The 22,748-nt window shown below is 38.7% G+C and overlaps 1 protein-coding gene across 1 annotated transcript; it reads left to right on the top strand.

The window, feature by feature from the left end:
- Positions 1-20,121: 20,121 nt before the first annotated feature.
- Positions 20,122-21,289, top strand: LOC124194813 (NADH-ubiquinone oxidoreductase chain 1-like; the record flags this gene model as incomplete). The annotated part of the gene is given in 2 exon segments (XM_046589199.1): positions 20,122-20,832; positions 20,835-21,289. Coding segments are annotated over 2 exon segments (753 nt in total), but the record flags the coding sequence as incomplete, so codon positions are not given.
- Between the last annotated feature and the right edge of the window lie 1,459 nt (positions 21,290-22,748).

The following is a 22,748-nucleotide window of genomic DNA, read 5'->3' as shown; positions in this document are numbered from 1 at the left end:
ACAACAGACGCTGGTACTGAAAGACATTTCCGCAATCGTACAATGCTCCCTCTACAAACGAAATAATTAGAAAGATAAATTGATAGAAAGTCATAGAAATAAAATAAACTCATCGCCCTTTGAAAAAAAGCGGACAACAGTCCAGCAAAGTACGGTGCAAACTCTTGAGATGCCATTGCATTACCGAAAGCGAGTACGACATCTCCGGCGTGTTCGAGCAATTCTATACAAGCTTCTGAATCCAGATCTTCCGTACCAGTCTCTTCGTCATCGCCTTCATCTATGTCTGTTCCATTGTCTGGCATGGCGTCTAAAAAAAAAAAATGCAAAATAAAAAATTTGAATAAATCATCAGAATAAATTCTAACTCTTGAGTTAACTGCACCATTTTGTAAAAGACCATCTTCATGCACATTAACAGTGTCCAAATAACCCTCGGGTTTGATCACGACACCTTTCAACTCCTTCAAAAGATCAGTGAGACAATCAAGCGCTTCACTGATGATCACCTCGAACTGCCAATCCATGTGGATGGCTTCCGAAAGCTTGGGAATGTATTGAAAGTGCGGCCAAACAAGCTGTGGAGCGGAAAATAAATAACATTACAAAAATTGACAATTCGATTAAAAATCATTATAAATACCTTGCTCTCCGTTATACTGTTTGCCAATTCAGATCGTAAACTGAGTAAGGGCAGATGAGAGGTACACTCTCGGCTATCCCCAAGACAGGCGGGTGTTCAGTAAAGGGTCCCAGGATTTGGGGGCCAGGTTCGCTAGTGTTTGAGGCTTATCGCCTCTCGGGGGTATAGTAGAAATAGGGGTTATTTATTCCATTTTAATGAATTTCAAATTCATTTTTAATATTTTAAAATTCATATTTAATTCTTTTAAAAAAAATAACCAACGACGACATGTAAAAACATGTAAAAAAGTGCTCGTAACTATCGATTTCAGCGACAGCATCCCTGGGCGTTCAAGTGGGGTGGGTTGGCCGCCGAACAAAATGGTTGATGCGGGTATGGTTCACGAAGATTCGCCATTTTCCGTTAGAGTGACGAAGGACCACAAGTGGTGCGGCCCATTTAGATGCTTCCTCTACCGGAGCGATTAAACCCTGTTCCACGTAGTCGTTCAATAGTTGTTTTATACCTCCATTCTATCAACAAAGGGTATGGGACGAGCTTCATTGACGTAGTAAGGGACCGGGTCGTCTAATAGTTGGAAGACCATCTCCAGGCCGACCATGCACTAAAGACCCATAGATTGGTCAAAAACGCCTGTAAAATTATTAACGATGGCCGCTTTGATGTCTGCCGTTTGCTCGGTAGAGGGGGGGGGGCGCTGGAATATTTCAACTGTCTAGGAAAAGGAAGTCGCCCTCTGGTGGATGCGATGCGGGCTCCTCTATTGCCTGCACCGAAGCTGATAAACGAGGGGTGGGAGCGGGAGTGGGTACTTGTGTAATATGCGCGGCTATGCAATCCAACCAGCTCAGTAGGACACCCTGTATTTACGGGCAAGGAGGGGTTCCGACTTGTTCACCATGACAAGTTCGAAAGATGATGATGATAGTTCTGATTCCGGTTGCGGATAAAAATTTAGCCCACCTACGCTATCTTCCGCTTTTGGGTCGGGGTTGACGTTGTCAAACGAACGCGTGGGTATCCCATTGCCGCCTAATATTTCCACCGATATGATGGGGATGCGGTGGTCACTTTGTTTGTCTTACACATTGCCGATACGGGTGCTTTCTTCTTTTCTCTTTGTTTTCTGAGCGATGCCACCGTCCGTTTTATTGCCATTGCTATTTTACTGCCGGGATATCTGAGTTTACTGGATTTTCCGGGGCATTTGGGAGCGAAATGATTAGATTTTCCGCAAATATGGCATGTTTTTCCTAAGGTCGGGCAAGTTTGGCCAGCGAGATGCTGCGAACGTCCACAAGGTTCTAGTGGAACGTATTGGGCATGTAATGGAGCAACAGGTTGCTCCTGGCAGAACGCCACACAGCTTCAGCGAGAAAGAGCCAGGTAAATTTTGACGTAGAATTAAAGTCTTAGCTAGGGAATGTCCACATGAAATTGTGTCAATCAGAGGTACTTGTAGGAAAGTTTAACCAACTGCGCCATGTTAGATTGTTGAGCCTATAGATCGAAATCCGGTTTAACTAAACTTGTATTGAACGAGAGACAAGAGCTTAAAACTCGGAGCTAAGCCGGAAAGAGACTGCCCTTTTTTTTCTCGCTGCTTCCAACCAGCTTCTAAGCCGATGATCAACATGTTGTTAGCTAACCAGGAACTTTGAATTTCTTCTGAGAATACAGACATACTTTTAGTTATACTTGCTGAATGATGAAATCAGGCATCCAGAATTTTATTAACATTGCTTTATTTTTCAACTGAAACACAGAAGAGCATATATTTGTGGTTATTAAGATTCAGAATATAATTATCACTTGCATTACAAGGAATAGTTCGCTTCGATGTTTTAGAAAGCTTCTTCTGATTGAGAATGAAAGCATTTGTTTGGACAAGTGTAAGTTTGGTAGCTTTTTGCCTCAAAATGAAATCGAATTTGTCCATACTCCATTATTAGATAAAGGAGTGTTCCTGGATGTTGTGTACAAGAAATAGGGATTAGACTTCTAAAAAGAATAAAAAAGGCAAAATGAATGAGACAAGAATAAAAATAATAAGAACTTATAATAAGAATAGGGTTTCTTAATCTTTGACAGAACTTCCTCGTAGATGTCTCGAACAAATATATGATTAGGACATGAAAAATGTGAGTCGATTACGTTCTCTAAATCGCGAAATATTTTGAACAACGCGACGGTTTCTTATTTCAACGAACCATAGTTTCTTTGGTGTGTGAACTGAGCGGGCAGTGTTGCTCTCGCCTTGGACACTTGGATCATGATCCATCGTTAAAAAAACAAGCATAGTCTAGGCCGTACAGACCTGGCCAGAGTTACCGATTTTAACGATTCTAGTTTTCTTGCCATTTACCCTCTCATCTACGCGTAACATTACTCCTTTACTATGCTAGGGATTTCAAAATTTCCGTTCCTGTTGTAGTTGCGTTCATTAGACCATGATCTATAAACATATAAAATAAGAAAATAAAAAAGACTGGGACATCCGCGGAGTACATATGGCTCTCTTTGCGTGTTCAATTAACCTTAAACTCTTCTCAACCACAAATTTAGAAAAACTGGTAAAAAACCCTAATGAGCGGACCCGTAGAAAAAGTTTAGCTTAGCCGATAGCGCGACTGCCTGGTGCAAACTGGTTCCAAGCTTTAGGCTTGGAACCAGCTTGCACCAAGTATACCCTAATGAAGTATTTGATGGACTTCTTTTTAATGCTGAAACTAAAGCCACTCCAAGCATGTTATTTTCTGTATTATATTTCCCCTTTTTATTTATGCTTGCGCAAGGCTATTTCAAGGCAATAGTTTTTAACTTTTTAAATTGATTGCTCAGAATGAGGCTATTCCAAGCACAGCAAACATTTCATGTTTGCTGTGCTTGGAATAACCTTGGCGCAAGCATAAATATTAACAAATTAACTGATTATATATTATAGGCTAATTATGAAATAAATATTGCATATATGTTTCATTTGAATTCCTTATATGAATAAAAATATATTTATACTTTAAAGTTGCATTTTTTCTTTCAAGATCAACACTGCACAGCAGCGGTAGGATGCTTATTTTAGCCCTATTTCAGCACTTTAAGATTACTTAACACGTTAAGCATTTTGGTAAGAATTATAAACAAACTGAAAAGCAAAATGTCATGCTTCTTCGAAGTGTAACATGCTTACAAAAAAATAAGTATGTTTATAAAATGAAATTAAGTATGTTTACAGAACAAGTACTTTTAGCAACACACTTATCATAGATTTAACGTACTTATAAAGTTTTAAAAAGTATGTTAATGCTTATAAGTATGTTAAATAAAAAAGAACAAGTCCTTTAAGCAACACAATTATCATAAACTCAGTGTTAGGAACGTCACCAATTGACTTAAGTCAAATTTTGACTTAAGTCATGACTTAAGTCAAATTTTGACGTATACGTCGACTGCGACTGAAATAAAATTTATGCGTGACTTTTACGTTGACGTTTGACGTGAAAAAAATTTGGAATCTTAAAAAAAGTCAAAATAAAAACGTCATCTGGCAATGTTGACGAACAATGCCGTGGATCGGAAGATTTTTTCGTCTGTAATTTTCGTAAAACATATCAGTTGTCATCAAAAGTCATGACAATGGCGTCTACTACTATAGAGAAAGATTCGTGGACTGATTCTGGTGTCTTTAGTTTTTTTAATTTCACCGTAGACCGATTTTTAAAAGATCGCGACACCTCTATAGGAATGCTTGATAATTATCCACAGATTAAATCTTTGTTTGTAAAATATAATACTGTCATTCCAACTAGCGCTCCAGTAGAGCGTCTTTTTAGCTTAGCAGCATTAATTTTAACAATAAGAAGAAATAAGTTGACCGATTCAATGTTGGAAATGTTAATATTTCTAAAAATTGCTTTAAACTTGTAAAAACCACCTGTCAAATAGCGTAAAAATACATGACTTATTTTGTGACTTAAGTCATGACGGTGACGTAATTTTTTTTGGCAGTTACGTTGACTTTTTTTTTTGACTTTTGACGTTAGGTTTTCAAATGACGTATGACGTGCAAATTTTTTCTAAGTCACTGAAAACTCCGTGACGTTCCGAACACTGCATAAACTTAACGTATTTACTTTATTTATAAACGTACTCCAATGTTTTCTCTGCTGCAACGAAAAAATGACAGAGTCCATTTCATTAACCATTAATGTAATTACTACATACAATTTGCCTCTATTGATAAGGTCTCTATAGCTGAGTGGTTAGCAAGCTGAGTTGAAACTTCTGTGGTTGATGGTTCAAACCTCATCAAAGTCATAGCTTTTTTTCAATAATACGTAAAGTTTGCTTATCACAACATTAAAATAAAAGGCTTGGGGTAACCTTGAATAAACAAGTTTGGTCCAAGCTTAAAAACAGTATTATTAAAAGTTAAAGTTTTTAAGATTGGAATCCGCGAGCTTGTGCTGGGCTTGGCAACAAGTCTAGCGCAAGCCTGCTCTAAGCCGTTTATTTTCTACGGGGAACGATGTTCTACAAGAATGACTGTTAGAAACCCTCGAATATTCCGAATATCCGAAATGGATTGAAATTAATTAACGATGTCAACTTCAGTATGAACATTCGACCACTTGTGTCATCCCTGTTTTGAATTCGCAATTGCAATTGCGAATTGAAAGGCTTGAACGAAACGAGTTAAATTGATTCGAGCAAAGATCCTTGCAAAACAGTCCACAACCTCCACATTTAGCAATTGCTGGTTCTTAAGTATGCGAATCCGGAGGAGGGGGAAGATTTCACTTTGAATACGCGTTCCCTGTTGTTAAAAACTGTTAGTTAATGTGGACGAGATGCTTTTGAAAGTTTTAAGACGATAGTTTATTACCTCTTCAAACTGGAATCGGTCAAAGGCTTGCAATCCATCCGCTTTCGCATTCATCCAACCAGTGTTTTGCTACTATGGCGACTAAACCTAATTTCTCTTTGATATCTGAGCATTCAAAAACAAGTCAACCAATAACGTAGGCCAATTAAGCTGAAAGATTTGGCATTCAATAGTATATTACCCCTTGGTTGTTTTTTAACCATATTCAAATAGTAGGGAGTATTTTTAAACTTGCGAGTTCTTTTTTTATCGATCTGGGAATGATTTTGAAAGGGAATTAAAAGAAAACAGAAAGTAAATGTGTATGCCCTAGATGAACTGTATTTGCCGTAACTGCTCTGTTTGCGTTCATTTGTTATTCACAACATTTGAGTTGGGTCCCGCTACCGTTCCAGGGAATAAAATGGTCAGTAATATAGTAATTAGACGAGAGAACGTCTCAAAACAACAAGAGTTTATAAAGTTATGTGTTCTACAATGTTCTACAAGAATGATTGTTAGAAACACTCGGATGTTCCGAATATCCGAAATGGATTGAAATTAATTAACGATACAAACTTCAGTATGAACATTCGACCACTTGTGTCATCTTTGTTTTGAATTCGCTGGAAAGTACTTGTTGAGATTGCACGATCTCAATCAACATGACGGAGCCAAGAAGAAGGAAGACATCTCCCGGCTGATCTTTCGTCAATCAAATTTTTAGTTCTAATAGCGAAATCAGACATTTAGCGTAGCTTGTTGGGGCATGAGATTGAAGTTCATTCTAAAAATATGAAACGATTTGAGGGAAACATGAGGAAAGCATTTTGCTAAGGGGATGTAAGGATTATGTTGGCAAATGGAATGATTTTGATGTTATCGAACATTTATTAAAAGCAAAAGCAAACATGTTGTTGACGAAGAATCTTCTACACCCCATTACACATACTGTCCCGTAAAGTGTGTTTTGACACGTTCTTGTGGCGTGCGTGCTCATCGTTTCTTTGTTATCACTTGAACCATCTTTGATGCAAAACTAACCCCTTTATTAAAGAACGAAGGAATGACTTCGGCAAGTCGCCTTTACATGTGATACGAAGGTTGAAAAGCTGTTTTGTCTATTTTGTGTTGTGCTAGACAGTTGTGTAAGACTAGACGTTGTCGATGATTTCAATAACCGGATTTGAAATTTTACAGGATTTTACCATTTCCCCAGTGGATTTGTTTCTTTTCTTTCCCTCTGTAAGCCTTTCCTTTCTCCATATTTACTATCATAATTTATTGGCAGTCTTCAGGGGAGCTTTTAGCGAGCTTCCTGGCAAACATGGAGTTGGATGTAATTATTTTTGTACAACTTACAACCTTAGTAACATTATTCAATTAAATTTTTACATTTTTCTCATTTGGAGTGAAAGAAAGTCACTCGGGATCCGGCGATGCCTCCGATAACAGTGCTGGTGTTTCTAGCATGCGTCAACTAAGCGTTCTAGGCCCTCCGACTTAGAAACTCAGTGAGGAGGAGGATTTGAACTCAAACGTTGTCAGGAAAAATCAACCGGTATTAATATCGGTGTACAAGGAGCCAGACACAGAAGAGAAAAAATTGTGTGTTGTTGTTACCCTGCATGGAGGCGTTTCCGATGTGGAATTTTCTCTAGTCGGTAGTGTTCCCGGGCAGTAACATAGCAAAATTTTCCTATTCCTGGCCCCCAATAGCGTTCGATTCCATGCCATGTTCAAGAAATAAATCAACTCTAAGGAAATATCGTTTTATCATCCCCTTATTGTTAAAAAAAAAACGATTTAAAATTCCATTGTGATTCAATCAAAAAATTTCCTGTAATATTTCTACCACGAAATGGAGTTCATCGAATTTCGTACTACATAAAGGAACTTGATTTTTTTAAAATTATTCCCACATAACCCCGGTCTCCCCTATGTGCCAAAAAAAGATTAAGAATCTTCCACACCCCATTACACATACTGTGAGAGTGTTACGACACTTTCTAGTGGCGTCAGGAGAGTTTTCGTGTGCTGCTCATAGTTTCTTTGTTATCACTCAATCTTATTCAAGAAGATCAATTTACATACAAAGACTTGCATCCAGGGACAATTACATTGACGAATATCTTCAGAAGAGGAGATTTTAATGGAAAGGAATTTTTGTGGCCTGCAATACGGGGGAATTTCTGGAAAGAAGCTCTGGAGTAGAAGCCTGAATTTCAAGAGGCGGGTACTGCTGACGGACGTTGTAAATAGGTATTTATCCAATTTAAATGAAATATATCATTTTTGTCGCAGACGACCACTGAACTCAATAACAAGCTATACTGATAGTACTACGAACAATACATATAGTTCGTGGGGTAACTGTATCGCACTGTCATACCAGCCAGAAAGTTCGCAAATTTTTTTTTGTTTTTCTTAAATTTCGTGATATTAGGTGATCAATTAACAATAATAGGTTATTGCAACCTGTTCAATCTCAACAATAATTAAAAATATGAAAAACACCATAAGCTAAGGCGAGTGCAATCGAAGTAGCAAATTTACATTTGGATGTGAGAGGTGGAGTTCAGAAAACATCTGTGGGGAGGGATCCTACATGGCACACTTCGTCCGTCGGATATATCCGAGTGAGAGCCGATGATCCGACACACATCCTAATGCCAATGTGGATGTTATTGGGATATCCAATGGCTGAACTAGAGGAACATCCAGGAGAGGGCTCTATCGGACATCCCATTTATGTTTCTCCAACATCCCATTTGGATGTTGGGGAGTTCACATGACTTCAAGTTTGCTTCTCGTGCGAGTTAAATCGAAACAATGATTATAATACATAAATCATTTATCGTTACTTTTCAAAATTTTGCACCAGCTCTCATACCAACACACTTTTTACAGAAACCTATTGTGTCCAAAAGATACATTTCTTTTAGTGAAGGTTGGAAAAATTCCAGATAAACCGCCAAACCAACTATTACTTCCATCCTACCCTCGACTCAAGAAATTCGCTAATGCTCAAGAAGATTCGCTCAATACTAAGAAGGCATTATAACCTGGTGATGCCTGGCATAAACACTTCAAGTCTACTGTATTGATTGTGAGTGAGAAATTGCAAAATTTTATTCGTTAAGATCTTACGAAGAATTACAATTTCTTTGTTGTTATTTCAATTTGAACATTTTTTTATTGATTTTTCGTCTAACATGTTGAACGTTGAGTATACTTTCTCGCTACCTACGTTGATTTTTCTCCCTTTGTTGTAATCGTCTTTAATCTGGATTATTCTGTTGTTCGAAGCGAAGTCGCGGATCAAGTTGAGGTACCGTGGTTGCTGTTGTGGAAGAAGAGTGGAAAAAGAGAGTTGTGACTCCTGTAGAACTAGAGGTGGTGGCCGTGGCACAAAACGTGTTTACTGTTGAAGGGAGGATTGATTTTGTTGAGCGGGTTGATGAAAATTATGAATGAGATGGGGTGGTTGATGAGCATGTAAATGTTGGTAGTGTACAAGCATAAAAGGGTGACGAGCAATGAAGGGTGCAAGAGCATGAAAATGTTGAAAATTAGGCACTGGATATTGAACATTAATGGGATATATATTGTACATATAAGATATTTGACAAAAAGCTGAAAACCCATTCAGGTTTCTTGGGTAATATAAACACATTTTCATCATTTCATGCCTCATCACTTGAAAAATCTTTTTGTTTACAGACATGACCAACAGCTCGATGGAATCCTTGTTAGATCACAGTGAACGTTACCTAACTCGATTGCTGTACAAAAATTGTTCTTCCCTCACAACTGCGATGACGAATAACGCTATTTGGCCGTTCAGAAACGTATCCACAGTTTGAATTGGATTTCAGCTCCACTTCTCGACTGTCGAATCAACGAACTTGATTCTTAAATTCGAGCTATCCTCGAGAAGGCCATCACGCATACGTCCTGTCATAAATTAAGTCTCAGTTCATCTTTAAATACCGAAATTTATATAATAAATTTAGATCTCATTGAAATGGACGGCCAGAGAGCGCCTCAGGACAAGCTGGCATAGATTATAAATTGTAGCAAGTTGGTGTTTGAAATGTTGGGATTGTCCCACAATTCAAATGCCGATCAATCACGAACTCGTACGGAAGAAGAATCCAGAGAAGGTCAGACGAAAGAAATGACAAAAGTGATGCTGTAGAGCCAACTGTTTACAGTTCACAACCGGTGAGTGTCAATGATTTTCTGCCGGCGCTCATTTACGTAGTGTGGCGTCCCAATCACCACGCATTCATTTCAATCTCAATTTCATCACGAAGTATAATAATAATAATAGTTATGACTTTTTTAGCTGTTGTTGCCGCCATTTTATGTTTAAGCGCCATTGATTTTATCCTTCTGAGAGGCCTTTATTAAACAAAGTTTTGGCGCATTTTCAAAGTTCGGTGCTGCGCCTGATCCTTTGGCGGGTGCATCAGCCAGCGAACAGACGTTATGTTGCCTCGGTGAGAACACAATTCAAGAGAATATTTGGAAAATTGTGATTCAATTTTGCGTACCCGTGGTTGCTGTTGTGCAAGACGTGGTTCCTGTAGAATGAGACGTGGTTCCTTTAGGATGAGACGTGGTGGCCGTAGAACGAAACGTGGGACTGGTTGCTGTTGAGCCAAAAAGGGTTCATTTTTTTGAGCGGGTTGATGAGGATGAAAAGGCTGGTATTGCATAAGCATGAAAGGGTAACGAGCAATGGAGGGTGCACGAGCATGAAAGGGTGGATAATTCGGCACTAGACGGGGTGGAAGCTGAGGCTGAATGGGTTGATTTTGATGAGAGCGATGATAATTTTGTACAATATGGGCTGGCTGTTGAAAATTTGGATTCCTTGGCAGTGAGTGGTCGCGTAACATTAGAATTGGTCTTCTGCCATCCCATCCAGACCCTTGTATTGGCGGGTACTGAAAAGGGAACAGTACAAAGAGTGAAACAGGTGAAAACAGGAATAAGGAATAATGCAAAGAAATATTTACCAAAAGATGGCGAAATGCCCAAGCGTTGTGGACGACTGCATTATTGAAATGATAAAGAAACCCTGGACGGTACAGGGGATTTAAAGCCCTGAAACTCATTTGGATTTCTCTGTGTGCGTTGCACTGCTCAACGAAAGTAAGTGCAAGCAACAAATGTATCCCTAAATGTATCACACGGGCCTTATGGGACTGCGGGTTTATTTTTTTTATTATTGTATGAAATACATTTGTGATTATTTTGAAATAAATATTTGTTAATCTTTAAAACTTGCTTTTTTTTGTTTTTTTGTCGATCGCCTAGTGTTATCTTTGAGAAAAATTAGGAAGAAATGGAGGGAAAGCGCATCCTATTTCCAGGAGTAATTCAGCCATTGCATTTGCGATCGCGAGTGAAATAGTTGATTGTGGAATCTTTTGTTTACGTCAAAGTGTCCAGTTGTAAGGGCTTGACTCTCGGTTGACTTCTCGAAATCCAAACAATACAGTTGACGAAAATAGGTCTTTCTTTTCTTTCTCAAAAGATGTGGGAACCATCGTTATTGGAAAGAGCTATTCCTCGAAACCAAAGTGACATAACGAAAATTAGTAAGCCGTGTGATATACATTCCGATGACAGTGACATTTTGAAGACTTTACTAAAAACTGTGAATGGTAAACGTATTGAAGTCCCGTCACGAGGTCGTATTAAAGCTACAGCTGTACCAATCAAATTTCCAAGTAAGAAACTAGATTGTGTTGTATTCCTGTATTATCATAATAACATGTCTCATTTTGCTCGACAACAGATTGCTCATCATATCTCAGCAGGATGGTCCAACCTCAAACCTCCGTTATTTATTTTGAAACACCATAAAACCAATTGATTTGTCGAACTGCACTTATTTGCACCTCTTGTGGTCACCAAATTTTCCCTTCAGAACATATGCATGGCATGTTCATATTTGGAATGAAATTAAGTTAGAAGTAAGTCAGTGAATAATTTATTGTTGGTTGTTAGTGAAATTGTAAATTAATCTAATGTTATGAAATTTGCATGTTTTCTTTGAGTTTGGCTTTCAAGAAACACATTTTCGGCTCGAAGCAACTTCTCTTGTTTTGCAATGCAAGTAAAGCGGATTGAGAGATAGTCGTCAATGACAATCGCTATGCAGTCATTTCGATGCAAAACGCACCCGATGCCAGGAAGTTTGTTCAACAATACATCATGACAAATCGCTTCATAGGTATGTACTACATACTCTCATCAAATTGCCCCGTGTACTTCTTCTTTTTTCATTTTGTCCTTTGGCTTTTTTCAAAATACCTTTTAGGGGTGTTGGCCGCCAGACGGCCGGATGATTTCCAAACATTGCGGATGTTGGTTGGGTTTTCTTTTTTTAAATTATTTGGACAGGCCGGTCGTATACAAGTTCAAACGTCAATCCAAACTATAATACAAAAGCCAATAGATGATGGCCTACGTATATAATAGAGACAAAACAGAAAAATCATCAAACATTCGACGCAGTCTGCTATGCCGGGATTATGTGTCGAATTGAACGATCCCACCACCACCACCAATTCGACAACGACGACGACGCTATAAGGAATATAACCACGGCTAATGAATTATGAATGAGATTTAGAGGGGCGCATACAAGAGCAGCGTGATTGCAGCTCCGATACCAAACCTGGAGCTCCTCCTTCCGCGGTTCCAAAATCAAACTCATTTGAATTTTTTCCCTTTTTCGAAAATGAATTGAAAAATGTTGTGTTCTCATAAAGAGGGCCGCAGGGTTTTTATATCCATTCGTCATCCGTTTGTCTAATCCACCATTTTCTTATCTCTCTAGCTGATTCTCCCCTGGATCATGTTTTGTTTTTTAAACTTCGAAATGTTTGCGCCATTTCAGAAAGGAAAGTAACAGCTGGGTGGCGAGCGGTAGCCTTGAGGGCATTTTGTTCTTTCGTTGTTTTTCGGTTAGATTTCGCCGAGCAGCAGCAGCCAAAAACTGGCAAAAGTTGTGCAACACATAATTTAAAAAAAGGACAGACGTCTTCAACCTTGGCCATGCGAAGAATTCAGGGCGCCACCCTCTCCATCGCTCACCGGAAGACGGTCGTGTGTGTGTGTGTAGAAGCTTCAGTAACAATAAAACGAAAAAATTCTGGGCAAACAAACCGCAGCCCATCCCGAACCTAACAGATTGAATGATTTTCACGCAGCGCACCTACGCACAAGACAACCCCAAAAGGCCAAGCCCCTCTAATGGCTGATAACGACCACAAGTGTGTATGATGTCATCAGTAGTCGATTGGTTAATCATCAAACCAAAACGAAAAACAATTACAAGCTAAAGTGCCTATCCCATATATATACCAGTGTGTGTATGGTAATAAATTATTTCAAAAAAATCCCGATGCATGGTTGTTTACTTACTTTGCAGCTGGACAATGGTGGCCTGGAACTCTTGGAGCTGCTTTTCGATGTAGTCCTGCGACTGGGAGGCGATCATGTCGGCCGAGGACGGCTGGCCGGGTTCGGGCAAGTAGCTTCACTCGAACGAGCCGGCCGAAAGGACGGAGCTGCGCGACATGGGTCCAGGTCCATGGGAAGATGAATGACTTCCAACCTGACGTGAAAGATGTAACCCAAACGAGAAAAAAAATACAAGCGTAGGATAGAGTAGTCACGGGATAGTACGTACATATTAAAGGCATGATGGAATAAACAAAGAAAGATTTGAAAATAAAAATAAAACAAGTTCCCATCCATTCTTCAAGCAAATGTAACGTACAGACAGCAAATAACGATCACATTTTCAAATTAAAAGATTCACCATTCATGAGCCCGGCCCACACTGGGGCGGGGGTTGACCGTAGGGTCAAGTTATTCTAATAAAAAACACACACATAAGTACACAGTGTGTAAGAAAAGATTTGAAAATTTGCAATTGCCGTGCAAGCAGAAATGAAGACCTCGGAGACAGTCATCCCTAAAATTAACAAGGACATAAAGATCCTAACGGTAGACATGGCGGCTGCGAACAAGAAGCTCAACCACATCGACAAGATTCGACGATGTCCTAAGGCGACAAGAGGAAAAAGTCGAATTCAAGACCAGCAGATTCGACAAACTGGACCTCTTCATGAACACTAATGGAAACGCTTTCGATTAGCAAGAAAACCCATGCCCACACGCAGCAAAGTCCTAGCCAAACCAGAGCCACAAGAGCACCGACAGGTCCATGCTCCTCAGACGTGACGACGAGATGCTAAGCTGCCCCCTCACCTTTACAGGACCCTCGTCCTATTTTGAACTCATCGACAATGAAATCATGGACCAATCTGCAACCACTATGACTAATTCCACAACCTCCGATTTTAAGTGCCTGCAATGGAACGCAAGAGGCTTGACGAAATCCAAACTAGAAGAATTCCGACATTTCCAATCCTCAGTTAACCCAGAAATAGTTATGCTAAGCGCAACCCAATAAAGCATTGAGTCGCCACTAAGTTTAAAACCCACCACATCCTCAAGAAAGACCGCCCAAAACAGAATGGGGGGGGGGGTGAGGTATGGCCCTACTAATCCGCAAAAACCTTCATTTTCCCAAATCCATCTCAACACACCCGGCAACGTTGAAGCAATCGGCGTCAGCATCCTCTGCAAAGACAACCAGCACATTGACTTTCTTTCCATCTACGTCCCAAAAGCCAACTACGAGACCGAAGAAATCAAAACTCTCCTAAACAGAATCAACCCCTACGTCGTGGGGGGAGGGATTTCAATGGCCACCACTCGCTATGGGAGCCCAACTCCAGTGAAAACAAGTTGGGCAAATCCATCAACGAAGCCTTAATCAACGACCTCAACGCCTGCCTAATCACCACACCGAACTTCTGCACACGCATCAACCCAACTTCCCAAAAAGCCTCAACGATCGACTTAACCATCACCTCACTCACCATCACCGTCTCACTTATCTTCACAACTGGACCATACACGGGAAGCGACCACCTATTTCTCATCATCACACTCAATACCAGATCAACCCGCCTAATTAACCGACCCGCATCGTGGAAACTAAACGAGGACAACTAGACGCAATGGAACCTGAACATCTAAGAAAACCTAAGACAACGCAACTTCACAAACATCGCAGACCCGGAGGACGCAATCGCTACCTTTTCGGAGTGCATCGAGAGCAACTCACTCTACTGCTAGAAAACCAACCCGTACCAGAACGCTAACGACACAAAAAACCCAACGTGGTGGAACGAATCATACCAAAATCTGGTGAAGGAAGCCCGGAAGGCCTTCAGAGAATGGAGGGAATCGCCACTATCTCTCGCTAAACGGATGGAGTGGAAGAAAGCTGAAGCAGAAAAAAGGAAGTTCATCAAGGCCGCGAAAAGACATGCATGGTCAACCTTCGCATAAAACTTGGGCCTTAACGACCAACCATGATGTGGAGCTTTGTTAAAAACATGGTAGGAAACGGTTCAAATCTTTCTGCAGACGGCCACGCCATCCAAGACAACGGAACTACCCACAGTACACCAAAAGAGAAGGCGGAACTGTTCCGGAACAAACTCGGCAACATCCAACCCAACAACATTCAAGTCGACAGACACTACGAAAAACGTCATTAACAACGCCATAAGATCCCAACACCCAAACCAACTCAACGACCCAATCACAAAGAAGAAATCGACGCATCCAACCCAAAGTCCAAAAGTAATGCGGTAGGCGAAGATCTAATCCACAACAAAATGTTCAGAAATCTCTTTACCGCGAACAAAGAAAACCTACGCCACCTCTTAAATAGACTGCTGGCAAGCTCCAGCGTCCCAGAGCTATGGAAAAAAGCAATAGTGATCCCCCTACTGAAACAAAAAAAACCAGCAGAGGATCCCAATTCTTACCGCCCGGTGTCACTGACCTCCTGCTTCTGTAAAACCTTCGAATCTGGCAGTACAATCCAAGAGAAATTGTCGATTGTGTGAAGACACTGCTAGAACGCAAAGAATCTATCCCTCTAGATTTGTGTTTCAAAGGTAATTGAGCTCATCAAAGGAAAGGATTTGTTTTTTTATTCAGATTTCAACGGTACCTTTGATAAAATGTTCGCCACCAATTTACCAGTTCCACACGCCAACCGATTCATATAAACTACCCTGTGATTTATCATTACGATGGTCAGAAACTAGGATGCAACAGACCAAAGCTGAGATTTCAACGGTACTTTTGATAAAATGTTCGCCACCAATTTACCAGTTCTGGTAAAATTACCGTTCTTAGCTCGACAGAACTAGAGATTACTGAACTCCCTCTTGGTGGAAAAAATTTTACGCAGCTTAGAGGAAGTTCAACCTATCAGTATCACCAATCAGTATCAGTGACTTTAAAGAATACCACACGCCAACCGATTTATATATACTACCGTGCGATTCATCATTACGATGGTCAGAAACTAGGATTCAACAGACCAAAGCTGAGGGATTGTATAAGGCTCAAGCCTCCAGCTTCAATCCACACACTTCCTACCATCTATGGTGCTGCGTTATTCTTGTGGCTCTCCTAAGTTGTATGAATCGAATAGAGATATTTTGAAAGACTACTTCATTGTACGTGTTGAATTTTATAACAAAAGGGAGAATCATACCCTTGGTTACCTTCAAGCAACGTCTCTAAATATCTCAAATAAAGATAGATGCATTTGCCAAAAAATTCACGATGTATTGATTATTTTGAACAAATTATACAGGATTTGTTACATTTTGATTAACACTAATTAGTCAACAATTTTCGTCCTTTTCTCTATCTTTTAGGGTAGAGTTATGGCGGTGGAGGAATTGCGTCGTCAAAAATATGATGATCCATTTTCTGTCTGGAGGACGAATCCGAAAAAGGATGTTAATGAGGAGGTTGTTGTCTTGTTGAGGAGAAAGCGGAAGAAACTAGTGATCCTATAGACGATTACGACTATTTGCTCAAAATTCCCATGGAAAATTTTACTCCCAATATGAAAGAATCCTTGTCTAAGAAACGAGTTTCAATTAAGATGAAATTTGACATTTGTGGTGAAGTGAAACAATCTGTATTGGGAACCGAGGGAGAAGACACGACCGTTACACAAGAGGGGCGAAAGGGAAGGGAACTGAGTGCGCAAGGGCTTCTCTGTTGGGCATATCAGTGTAAGGGGAATGGATGCCGTGTTGCCAGATGTGGCGTCATCACACGCCCCTTTCAACGAGCAAAAAAAGTTAAGTGAAGTGTTTTTTTTCTCTCTCACAGTACAAATAAAACAGTACAATGGATTAAATGAAGTGAGTAGGAGAAACCGGGGTCATTTGGTATACGGGGTAAGATGCTATTTCCTGATTTATTTAATTAAAATCAAACTTGAGCTGATTTTGAGATTGCCAAATGGATTAGTTTAATAATTAGCAGGTTTTCACCTAGTTACGCAACAGAACTACCAAGGGGCAGCGTGCGGGGTGCATTCACAAACCGGGTAGGGTACGCGTAGTGCACTACCACTATTCCTTCAAATTATTTTTATTTTATTATTTTATTAACTTATCATTTGGACAGAGCCATTAAGGGGGAGGTCAGTCAACTCCATAAGACGTTTGTCCATAAGGCCACGAGACAGAGATAGCTACGAGTACGCTGCTGCCTCTTGTGGGTGCGTGGTGAACTACCATCTACAACGGGAAACTCAGTCTTTCTAGTCGAAGACGAAAGACTAAAAAAAGGGGATTTAAATAAAGTAAGAAGTAGCAGTAAGTTTTAGGAAGCAAATATTTTGGCCTAATTAAATTCATAGAATTGACTAAAATCGTGCCAGCCGTCGCGGTTAGACGAAGAATTCTAGTAGAGTAACAGTTTTGTTTAGTTAACATTCGATTTAGTAAAAGATGGTGAAATTTTGTTGATAAGGTGAAATTTTTACTTAGAGGGAAATTCTTAAAAATTCTTAAAAAAGTTGAGACTAAAAAATTTAGGTAAAAAACCAGGATTAGATACCCTGTTATTCTAAATAACAACGTAAATAGGGAAGTAAAAGTTGTTCTTCAAAATCAAACCCAAAGATTTTTGCGACATCTTATCCTAATAGAGGAGCTTGTCCTATAATTGATAGTCCCCATTTTATCTTACCGTTTTTCGTTAAGCTTGTATATCGCCATTGTCAGATTACTTTAAAAAAACGTTTTCAATATATTTTTTTTCTTACTTCAGGTCAATTAAGATGCAGTTTATAAGAGGGCAGCGATGAGCTACAATTTTTTATAGAAATACGGATTTTAGGCTTAAAACCCGGGTGAGGTGGATTTATTAGTAAATTTATATAAGTACAGTAAGTTGAATAGGGCATTGGGATGTGCATATATCGCCCGTCACTCTCTTCTCAAGAGGAGATAAGTCGTAACAAAGTAGATGCACTGGAAAGTGTATCTAGAATGAAATAAAGAGCTTGACTAGTTAAGCAACTCGTTTACATAGAGTTTATATTTGTGCAAATAAAATTTTATTTAGTTTTTACCTTGGGGAAGATATTTTAAATAGAATCATCTTTGTTTGAATTGTAGAAGTACGAGTTAGAGAAATTATCGGTTATCCCTATAGATTATAGTACTGTAAAGGAATGTTGAAAAATTATGTTAAGCTTAAAAAAGAAGATTTATTTTATCGTACCTTGTGTATCACAGAGATAAGGAGATGGGACACATAGTAGGGAATGCCGCCATGACACTTTTCGGCGCGCCATCTAGCGGCTAATGCCCTCCCTTCATCATTAGCAGCCGAATTCCCAGTAATTCTGGCCCCGGTTGATTTGAAGTTTCAACTTTCAAGGGAAACCCAGTGGAGGACTCGTAGGAATAATAATATAGTGAAATTTGCCTTTATGGTACGTTGCCAATCCCCTCTAGCATAAACAAATTATGGCATGTCACCATAACAAATATTTGCGAGTGTTTGCTGGGCTAATTCATAGATGTTGATTTTATTGTAAGGTAATAAGAATCAAGATGTCTGTTTTGTTTATCAATGGGAACGGTCCAACTCAAAATCTTTTTCATCAATCAGATTGAAAGTGACTCAAAAGAAGGGAACGGTCCAACTAAATTCTTCATAAACAGTCCATGACTTCATTACAAGTACTGTGAATAAGAAATTTATTTGGACCGTTCTCTTCTATTGAGTTACTTCAAACATATTCTTGATATAAAAGGGTTAAAGTTGGATTGTTCCCAATTATACAATCAATGTCTATTTCATCAAGAATATAAAGATGTGTTGAAATATTATTAGGGAACGGTCCAACTAAAATCCTACTCCACAGCCTGACTTCATGTAAAGAGACTGGAATAAGAAATTTAATTGGTCCGTTCCCTTTTGAGTCAATTCAAATCTTATTCTTGATGAAAAAGGGAGTTAGAACACTGCCATTGAGTTCACCAAAGTTACTTAACACATAGGCTAATCTTCTTGATTATTATTATCTTACAATAATATCTATATTTATTAAAAGAAGATAAACTCTCACTAACATTTGGTGCGACGCCATTTCATGTTAGGTGAGGGGCAATATACGAGCATCATACCCTCATGAGTGTCGTCCTGCTCTAGCTTCCTTTTCCAAAATTCAAACAAGCCGCCAAGCCTACAGTGCCTTTGAGGGGGTATTGCTGGGAATTCGTCTGCTAATGATGAAGGGCGGGCATTAGCCGTGAGATGGTGTCGCGGAAACTGTCATGGCCGCTTTAACTCGGCAGTGTCCCATCTCCTTATCTCTGGTGTATCAGGGTTCTGTAAATTTCTTTATGAATAAATTATTCCCGAATTTAAGCGAGCTATATTTCAGGGTTTGTAAATGTAGTAAAATTGTTTAAAATTGAAATATAGGGTGAGATGCCATTCGAGCTTTTTTATCTGGTTTTCTGGAAAAAGAATTTAATTCGACTTATACCTGAGTTTAAATTTTAGTGTTTAATTTAAAAATTTGGGTAAATAAAGTCTCGGGGGATGAGCTCTCGGGGCAAATTTAGCTGATATATAATAACTAAACAGGTTTTAGATGATTTTAGGCTTAAAAGTGGCTTAAAGTAATAATTTTTTTGTAATTTACATCTCAGTAGTCAGCATTTTTTAGTTTTATCTATTTACCAGGATACTTAAACTAACTTTCGAATTAAGGCAAAGATGCTGAAATTAGTAGATATTAATGTTTGTAGATTTTCATTTTTGGGGTAAGTTAAAATTTAAAGTTAGTTTAAATGTTTTAAATGAAATCGGCAAATTGTTTTCCGCATGTTTATAAAAAAATTCTCCCCTTGTCATCGTAGGGGGTATCGCTTGCTCAATGCATTAGTAAATAGCCGCAGCATTCTGACTGTGCTAAGGTAGCATAATCATTAGTCTCTTAATTAGAGGCTGGTTTGAATGGTGAAACGAGAAAAAAGCTGTCTATAAAATATTTGTCGTATTTGTTTTTTAAGTGAAAAAGCTTAAATGTGTTTGGGGGACGATCAGACCCTTTGGAGCTTTATCTCATCAAAGTTTAGGATATTTTTATAACAAAAATTGTAATAAAATTTTGTTGGGGCGACAGAAAGTTAAAAAATACCACTTTCTTTAAAAAAACATGAATATATGGAAGATTGACCCTTAAGGAGGGATTAAAAGACTAAGTTACCCTAGGGATAACAGCGTAATCTTTTTGGAGAGTTCTTATCGATAAAAAGGTTTGCGACCTCGATGTTGGATTAAGAAATTAGCAAGGTGCAGAAGTTTTGTTGGAAAGTCTGTCCAGCTTTTGATTTCTTACATGATCTGAGTTCAGACCGGCGTAAGCCAGGTTGGTTTCTATCCTCACATTTTGTGGTCTAGTTTTAGTACGAAAGAATTAAGATGGGGGGAAATTTCTTAAAAAAAAAGAAACAAAATAAACTTTAAAAAATAATGTCAGTCTGACAGACAATGTATTAGACTTAGGATCTACTTATGTAGATGATAGCCCTACTGCTGATTAAAATGATTCAGGTGACTCTTTTCTTAGTTGTTGTGGTGTGTGTGCTCGTAGGGGTAGCGTTTTTCAATTTATTTGAGCTTAAGTTACAAGGGTATATTCAGTTGCGTAAAAGACTTAATAAGGTAGGTATCGGGGGGATTCTTCAGCCTTTTTCTGACGCAATTAAGTTATTTTCAAAGGGGTATATCTCTCCCTCCACCTCTAACTATTCGGCTTTTTTAATTGCCCCTTGTTTTAGTTTAGGGTTGTCACTTCTTATATGGCTAAGAATCCCCTCTTTTTTAATTTACTTTCTTTTAATAAGAGTGTCCTTTTTTTCTTGTGTGGGTTAGGTGTCGGTGTTTATGGACTTCTGGCTGCAGGTTGAAGATCTAATTCTAAGTACTCACTTATTGGTTGTTTGCCAGGGGTAGAACAAACTGTTTCTTATGAGGTAAGATTAGTTTTAATTGTATTTACTCCTCTAGTAGTGACTTTGTGTTACGAGTTAGGCAGCTTCTCTTCTTTTCAAGAAAATTTTTGGTTTATTTTTATTTTTCCTGCGGCAGGATTAATTTGGCTTATTTCTTGTCTGGCTGAAACTAATCGTACTCCATTTGATTTCGTCGAGAGGGAGTCTGAGCTTGTATCGGGTTATAACACGGAGTATAGAAGTGGGGAGTTCACTTTGGTCATACTAGCGGAGTACACTAGGATCCTATTCATATCTTTCTTGTTTAGTGTTTTTTTTTTGGGGGGGAGGGGGGGAGGGGACTCTTCCTTTTTTGTATTAGTCTCTTTTAGAGTAATAGCCTTTATTTTTGTTTGAGTTCGAGTGACTCTTCCTCGATTGCGTACGATAAATTGATATACCTAGCTTGAAAGTTTTTCTTGCCTTTCTCCATTTCGTATCTAGTGTTAATAGCTGGGTTATTAAGTATACTGTTCTTAGGGTTTAAAGAGTGCTAAAAGATTTGAACTTTTATGACTTGCTTTCAAAACAAGAACCTTAATTAGGTTAAACAATCTTATACTAGGATTTTATCCAAAATTTTTAATGTAAGAGGAACTAAAATGAAGTATCTGAAGCAGATGGTGGTAAAGAGTTGGCCTACTAAAACGTAGGGGTCTTCTACATGCTTCGCTCCAATTCAGGTTAAAATAAAAACAGTTCCGATTAGTTACCAAAATAACAACTTATTAAGTGGGTAAAATTCTAACCCCTTTATGTCTCTTTTGAGTCAAGTTGGTATAATGGCTAAAATTAGAATTGATAATAAAAGAGCTAAGCTAATTTTATCAGAATCCCTCTTGAGTCCAAGAGGATTATTGTATCCAGTTTGAAGAAGAAACAGGAGATTGATAATAACTACTCCTATAATAATGAATGGGATTAGGAAGTGAAAGCTAAAAAACCGGTTGAGGGTGGCATTATTTACAGCAAACCACCTCCAGAGCCATTGAACAATTATATCTCCTATGTAAGGAATGGCAGAAAGTAAATTGGTAATTACAGTAGCTCCCCGAAAAGATATCTGTCCCCAAGGAAGAACCTACCCTATGAAAGCGGCCGCCATAGTCAGGAGGAGAAGTAAAATCCCTGAGAACCAAGTAAGTAAAAATAAATAAGACCCATAATAAAGTCCTCGACCAACGTGGAGGTACAAGCAAATGAAAAAAGGAGACCCCGTTAGCATGAATTGTACGCAATGTTTCAATACGCCGTACGTTTCAATGTTGATCAGGAAGAATTAAAACTGATAGAATAAAAATTCTTGTCTATGATGCAGAATGGCGATGAATAAATATTGTGTTTGTGAATTAACTCAGTAACAAAAACAAAATGTTTTTAATATAAATATAATCTGTTTTTATTTCAAACGTTTAGTAATGTATAAAGTAAATTATACTACTAAGACTATTTTGAAGTTTTGCGTAAAAACTGTTTATTAGTCTCTCAATATTTGCTCCCTAAAGCGCGTCTTACGAAACACCCTCGAGGGTAAAAAAGGGGGAAAGTGACGAATGGGGTGTGAAAAATTGCTTGGGAAAGACTGAAAAATTCAAAATATTCCCAATCCTTGGAGGGCTACCAAAACTTTAATTTAAGAAAAACCTCGGCGAATTTTTTAAGGGATATAAACGAACATGATAATTTACCGTTCGTAAATTCTAATTATAAAAATTCAAAAGCCGTTTTAAGCTATATCAAT

This window comes from Daphnia pulex, chromosome 5, assembly GCF_021134715.1.
Source record: "Daphnia pulex isolate KAP4 chromosome 5, ASM2113471v1".
NCBI lineage: Eukaryota > Metazoa > Arthropoda > Branchiopoda > Diplostraca > Daphniidae > Daphnia > Daphnia pulex.
This window is presented reverse-complemented; position numbering and strand designations above follow the sequence as displayed.